This window comes from Megascapheus bottae, chromosome 8, assembly GCF_031878675.1.
Source record: "Megascapheus bottae isolate mThoBot1 chromosome 8, mThoBot2.hap1, whole genome shotgun sequence".
Taxonomy (NCBI): Eukaryota; Metazoa; Chordata; class Mammalia; order Rodentia; family Geomyidae; genus Megascapheus; species Megascapheus bottae.
Genome location: NC_143516.1, coordinates 56,905,294 through 56,912,529, shown reverse-complemented (window position 1 = coordinate 56,912,529; position 7,236 = coordinate 56,905,294). Strand labels below are relative to the sequence as shown.

The 7,236-nt window shown below is 34.7% G+C and overlaps 1 protein-coding gene across 6 annotated transcripts in view; it reads right to left on the bottom strand.

The window, feature by feature from the left end:
• Nucleotides 1-2,320: 2,320 nt before the first annotated feature.
• Nucleotides 2,321-7,236, bottom strand: part of Syncrip (synaptotagmin binding cytoplasmic RNA interacting protein) — a 40,277-nt gene continuing 35,361 nt past the window's right edge. For 4 of the 6 annotated variants that reach the window (XM_090338478.1, XM_090338479.1, XM_090338473.1 and 1 more), the window contains one exon: nt 2,321-6,914. Coding sequence is in view for 4 of the 6 variants with exons in the window: in XM_090338476.1 (XP_090194602.1) it covers nt 6,873-6,914 (42 nt within the window). In the remaining 2 variants the exon portion in view is untranslated. The remainder of the gene's footprint in view (nt 6,915-7,236) is intronic. The other 2 variants (XM_090338475.1, XM_090338477.1) reach the window with 1 other exon arrangement.

Below are 7,236 nucleotides of genomic sequence, written 5' to 3'. Positions count from 1 at the left end.
AGAAGTGGTGCTGAGGCTCAAGTGGCAGAGCTCTAGCCTTGAGAAAGTCCAAGGACAGTGCTCAGACCCTAAGCTCAAGCCCAGGACTGGCAGAAAAAAAAAAAAAGTCTCAAAGGGAAAGAAATCTGAACTAAATCTGTCAAAACTACATTACTAAGTTCTATTAACTACAGAATCTGGAAGTTCAATTTGCTAACTTTTATGATGAACATATTCCCTGTTTCCTAAGTATTAAACTCTGAGATCTGAGAATTACAGTTCAAAGCCACCAAGTTGGTTAAGTTCATGATTCTTATCTCCAATTGAGCTGTGGCTCAAGTGGCAGAATGCTAGCCTTGAGCATAGACAGTATCCAGGCCCAGACAGCAGCCATCATCAAAAAAAAAAAAAAGTCTGTGAGTTTAGTCATGTCCGTATATTTAGCTTTTGTAAAATTTGCACTCAAAAGATACAGTATGTAACTTAAATCCTATACTTACTCAAATATGATGTCATTCAAAGTTAAGAGCATTAAATGAACCATGCTACAAGACATGATTTATTGGTATGAGTCTGACCTGTAAGTATCTGCTCTTAAGAGACCTGATCTTGTCACATCATGATCATCAAAACTCTTACAATTTTATATTGTCAACAATTGCAGGTATATACTCTTTACTTTGTAGCAATGGCTTATGTGCAATAAATGCTTGTTTTGCCTGAAGAAAAACCTAGCTCTAGACATTGTTAACAGATGGAAATTCTCTCCATTTTAAATGTTAATATAGCTGAGGGTATAAAAACAAGACAATTCGTGAATATCATAGACTACCACTAGGCCAAAACTCCTGGCCCCCACTAACTTTTTTTTTTTTTGCCAGTCCTGGGGCTTGAACTCAGACTCAAGGCCTGGGCACTATCCTTGGGTTTTTTCAAGACTAAAGGTCTGCCACTTGAGTCACAGCACAACTTCTGGCTTTTTCTATGTATGTGGTACCAAGGAATTGAACACAGTTCTTCATGCTTGCTAAGCAAGCACTCTTACTACTAGGCCAAACTCTTGGCCTCCCAAGCATCTTTTTTAAAAGAGGAAAATAAGCAGGGTGCTTGGTGCTTCATGTGGTAATCCTACTCAGAAGGCTGAAATCTGAGCATTCCAATTCAAAAGCCAGCCTGAACAGGACAACCTGTGATTCTCATCTCCAATGAATCAGAGAAAAGGCCAGTAATGCTACAGCTCTAAGAGGTAAAACTGCATAGGATCAGTACACAGGCCCCAAGTTCAAGCCCCACAATCCCCACTCACCCCCCTCCAAAAGAAGGGGAAAATCATCATTTCATTCCAAAACAATTTCATTGTTCAATCTATATTTATTGCTTACCCAATTTAGAAAGTGCTAATACTTCCAGATAATTAGTTTATTATTATTTCCACACCGGCCTTAATCAAATTTCCATGACTTCTGGAATAATTAAACTTTTCACTAATACTTTTTACCTTTTTCTTGTTTGGTTTTTTTTTTTTTTTTGGTCAGTTGTGGGACTTCAACTCTGGGTGTTGTCTCAGCTCAAGGCTATCACCCTACCCCTTGAGCCACAGTACCATTTCCTTGTGACCTTTTTCTTTTGCCAATCCTGGGACTTGAATTCCTGGGCCTGGAAGCTGTCCCTGAGCCTTTTTGTGATCAAGAGCTCTACCACTTGAACCAGTGCCACTTTTTCTGATTTGTTTTTGGAGAGGAGTCTCAGACATTCCTGAGCTGGCTTCAAATTGCAATCCTCAGATCTCAAGACTCCAGAGAAGGGAGGATTACGGGTGTGATCCACTTAGTAGACTTCAGTTAACAGAGTTCTTTCCTAGCCATATTTGCAATTATATAGCTGCATTTTATTAAAGCAGGCCATTTGTTTCTTCCCTTCTCCTAAGATATTTGCAACCTCACTCTCATTTCCAAATCTTCAAGGAAATTTTATTTGCCAAAAAGAAACCAGAGAATGGAAGAACACTACAGCATTGTGAAACATGTTCCCAGAAAAGTACACTAAAATATTAAGTTTGTGTAACCAAGGGCATGGGGGTTAACTACATAGTACTTCCATCAATTAACTTAAAGACCAGCCCAGCTGATTTATTCTATACATCTTCCATCACGTGCTTGCAATTGGGAGTATCCTGGGGAATTTGTTTTTATCATTATCTGGTTATTTTAATGTTTGAATATGAATGGCCAAACATGGTAAGTCTCACAAGATCCCAAGTGTCTCTTTAAAAGTTGTTCAGTGAATGATGATGAAATGGAGGACACTCACAATAATTCTTGGACTCCTGGAGATCCTAAGACATGCTACAAAAATAGGTCTTTATTCTTAGGAAAATATAGTCAGAGCTAGCTTCCTTATGCTATACATAAAATCTTAACATCAGAGGCAGTACAGATAGTACAGAGTTTTTAAACTGATCTCCAAACAAGCACAAACCCACTACTTTGAAGGAAAAAAACAAAAACAAAAAACAAAAAAACCAAGTAATTTGAGGTTTTTGGCTAACGACAGTACTTCACACATCTAATCCAAATCAAAAGGCCTGCAGACACTTCTCAGTGAGATGAAAGGAATAAAATAAATATAAACCCTATGGACAAAGGTAAAAGAATTTAAATAAACAGCTATTTTTTTAAATGAAAATTCTAGTCAGGTACAAGCTTTTGTTTCTCAATGCCAGACTTCTACATGTTTATCAGACTACTGCTAATATTAAAAACCTATCTTTGACCCAGAGTGTTAGTAATAATACTGATTTGTATTTGCAAAAAAAGTTATTTTACCAACTGGATGCTTCTGGTCCAGAAAAATACTTTAGGTACATTACCCTTCGAAGGCAGACTGTGGTGTTAATGTAATCAATGTCTTAAGAACTTTTAAAAAGTGACAGACCTCAAAAGTCCATCTACTCATTTGCCCAGTTAAAATTATGAGCAAAGGTTCATAATCATAATCTTAAATAGTGGCATGCCCCATTGAGTGGTATGATTACTGAAAAAACTACTACACCTTGTAGATCACCCAAGTCTGTTTAAGTATTGTTTTGTGAATTGCTCATTAACTGTATACCCACTGGTGAGAAAAATTATACTGGGTATTCTTGGGAAGTTGTAAGAACCTGAGCAATCACTTACTCTAGGGGTTAGCTTCCTTTCAATGCAAGAAGCCCTTCTATTTCTCCCCATAATGTAAAAATTGTTGTATTTTGTATTAATATGGCAATACTTTGCTGTTTTTTGATTAAGTGTTGGTTAAGCAGTCAAAAAAGCTGTGCTGGAAGCGGTCAATTTTGCCTGGGTAATTTTGTTTGTGATTTAAGTATCTAATGTACAAATGAACAAATCAAATCACTCCATCAATTTATTTGTTATTCCTATTTTATGAGAAAAATGTTTGTATTTTGCTGTCAGATTAGCAGTAATCTGAGGGAAAAAATTCCCATGATGCTACATAAGTGTCATCATGAGTGTGCAACGAACGTTTTGTGCTCAATTTTCTATTTTTGAACATGTAAATTGGTTGCAATGACTAAAAATCTTCTACCAAAAAAGCATGCTTGGGGGAATACAACTAACAATTCTCTCACAACAACTTTCTAAAAACTGATGAAACTAAACTTATGGTCACTTTCAGTTGCCATGTAGTCTGCAGAAACAAAATCTTGCGTCTGTTTCGGTTAGATAACTTTCCTTTTAACAATCAGAATGCTTTAAGGATACACTTTTCACCCCAAGAAAGGGACTTGACTGTTGGTATTAAGACCCTTTCCTTGACAATATATACAAAATTCCTTTAAGTTGTCATCTGTCCATTCTTTGAAGCTGTCAAAGCCAAGAACCCATAAAACAAATCACAAATAGCAATTACCTATTAATAGTTAACATTCCCCCTTTTAACACGTTGACATTTTTACTGAATTAGTTATTTTAGCATTTCCATTTCTTATATCCCATGACATTCCATATAAATTGCATTATTGCTTTATAGGCCACAAACATTCAAAATTATGTTTATATGCATTGCCTGTTTTCCTTGATGTCTGATTAAGTTTGATACTGATTTTACTACAGAAATTTAAGTTTGAAAATACCAAAGTTAGTATTTCTTCTCAGAACTTAATTGTTCACATTACTAATCACTACATGCATATTTAGCTCTGATTATATTGCTCAAAAACTGCACCCATTATCAGAACAGTGCAAATGATATTTAATTTTTAAAGTAATCATAATGGCTTGAATTCAAAGTTATTCAAATGAACACTGTCAAGTAATTTCACTTGAGTGTGTATATAATTCATCTCCACTGTTATCCTACTTATCACCCTATCAAGACTCCAATTTCTTTATATCAGTTTTCCCTCCCATATCACCAAACTAAGAATGCCAAATGGTTTTTGAAAGCCAGAGCAATTTCCTTAAAGAACACATTTGTGAATTCACAAAAGTGTTCATTTTCCAACTTTTAACAATGCAATTCTTACTTTAAGTCAAACAAACCTGTCCTAAAAATCCCAACAAATAATTCTGAGAATTAACTTAAACACCTTGACAGTGTCCCTTAAAAATGATATGACAGTTAAGTGCCAATAGGAATGGCAATGACCTCTTAGATGGGATCATTTAACTCCTTGGACCTGGGAAATAAATGCCAGCACCAAGGATTACACTGAGATTCAATTCTACTGAAGGCTACATTTAGTTTACCCACTTTCCACAACCCTATCATAACTATTATGTTAAAAATGAAATGTAAGTGTTTTGTGTAGCCCTCAAACTTACACTAAGATTTGAGAGATGTACTTTAAAAAAAGCACAGGGTAATATATAAAATCAGTGGCAGAAAGTTTCATTAAGCACCAGGAACAAGATTTTGTCACCCCATACTCATTTGTAGGTAAGTTTCAATAACCGGCAAGGCACATTTACATATATTCCAATGAATACTTATTGACAAATTTTAAATTACACTCTATGTCCCAGCTATCCCAGTAACTGACATACAACATACTAAAATGGTTTATTAAGGTAACAAAAACCAAAATCAAAATAAGAGGAAAAAAAAGAAAAAAAAAAACAAAAAACAAAAAAACAATGTGAAACATACAGGCTATTGGCAACCACTACTCTAAATTATGGAAGTACAAATAAACATACTGAAATGTGTGCAATTCTAAGTTTTTAAACCAGAAGTTTTCTATTCTAACACACATTTATATTAATGACACATAAAAAAAATAAAAACTTTATTACAAAAATAAGTTACACTCGCCTCCAGCTTACAGTATAAAACAATTTTATTTGCAGGAATGCAAAATGATTGTTTGCCATGAGCATTTTGAACATATGACATGTCTAATTTTCTTGTTAAATTTGCATTTACTGGGGAACTGGTGTGTATAAAACCTTAATTAAGTATAAGCTCTGATCTTCATTGTGGTGCCTATTGGGTATGTGATATAACTGCAGTATCCCTTTGGGAAAAGGGGTAAAGGGATTTCTTTACACCAAGTCCTAATTAAACTATAAATTTACTTTTTGACTTTAAGCTATCAACTTAGGACTTGGCAAAAAATTTTTGAGGGTGATTCAATAGAGGATGCTTCACCACTGAACACTCACTGTCATCAAGGTGCTTTAGAAAATTAAAAACATAGCACAAATGATTGTACTCTACTCTACAAGTTATCATGACCTGCGTAAGAAATGGAAAGCTGATTCACATTTTTACAGTGAACAGCAGTAAGAAATGCACTAATGAAACATACCTTTTACCTAAAAAGCTAAACTACAGCCATATACTAAATTCTATGATTTATGAAAAACTTCAAAATATCCAAATGTCAGGCTTTGCTGTACAATTGTCAGTTTTAGTCTGACTTTTTATAAAGGGACACTGCAGTATTTAGTACAAGTTCGGATGCACTTTTTTTTTGAACATCTGATGTCTTACAAAAGTAACATCTTGCTAAACTATTATACATCCAAATAACTACAATATCTGAAGAAGCAAGGCTGCTTTTTCAGCCACAAAATACGACAAAAGCAAGGCCTGTTATGATGGTCATGAGGAAGTCTTACAAGCCTCTGAAACTAAAGGCAACTAAGAATGTTACATTTGGTATATTAAAATCTTACCCTCATATCATATTTAACAAGCCTTGCTTTTATCTACAAAGAATTTCTATGTACAGTACAGACAGGGTATAGTTCAATCCTCTGCTACTGAGGTAGTTAACCAACCCTTTAAAAAAGGTTCTGAAAAGAACCACTATCTGGAATGCCTGACTAACCAGCTCTGATGATTACACCTGAAACTGCATATCTGAACACAATTCAAAAGTGATTACTATAAAAAAGATATAGACAATCATGATTAACCTTGGTGAGCAGAAATAAAATTTAAGGATACCAACAGTGGCATTCATCTATACCACTGCAATAAAATTTAAATGCACAAATTCAAGAGAATATTTCAGAATACCACTGCTGGGATCCTTAATTTAAAAAAAACAGGGGAAAAATCTACTTAGAGCAGATTTTTTAAAGAGAAGAACTTTATTCTTTATTAAGATACCATGCTAGAAGTTATGAAGGATTTCTGTTGGAACACATTTGGAAAATAGAGTAGCTTTAGTTTAATAACTTGCACTGCAGAGAAAATTGTTAAAGAAATTCATATCAAAGTCCAAGTATTAGTTCAATGTCCCGTATTTGATTCCATGATCTTCACAGGAAGGTCTTCTGCAATAGAATATGCTCCTATACAGCCGAGATATTTAAGGTTGCTTGATTTCCTTACCATTACTCCACTGCAAGCTTCTGGTGTAATCCCACATAGCAAGTCAGTCTTCATTGTAACAGGTCAGGACCGGCCTCGACCCCTTTTCCCTGCTAGCCAGGTAACAAAAGGAATCAATTAGATAAATCATTTTAAATGAATTGTGTGCACATACATAATGATAACATTAACAAAGAAAAGCTTTAATATAATTTGTATGACTAATGTTAACTATTAACCTTTCTTTTGCTTGGCTTTTCATTTGCTCCCAGTTGAGTTTTTGGCTTAACTTTCTGTTCGCCCTTTTTTAGGGGAAGAAGAGAAATGGCTTGATTGAGGTTTAAAAACCCCATGTTTCTCCCACAAACTGATTTTATTTAAAAAAAAAAAAGAAAAGTAAAACACTAAAAGAAAACCTAATGTAAGTTATACCTT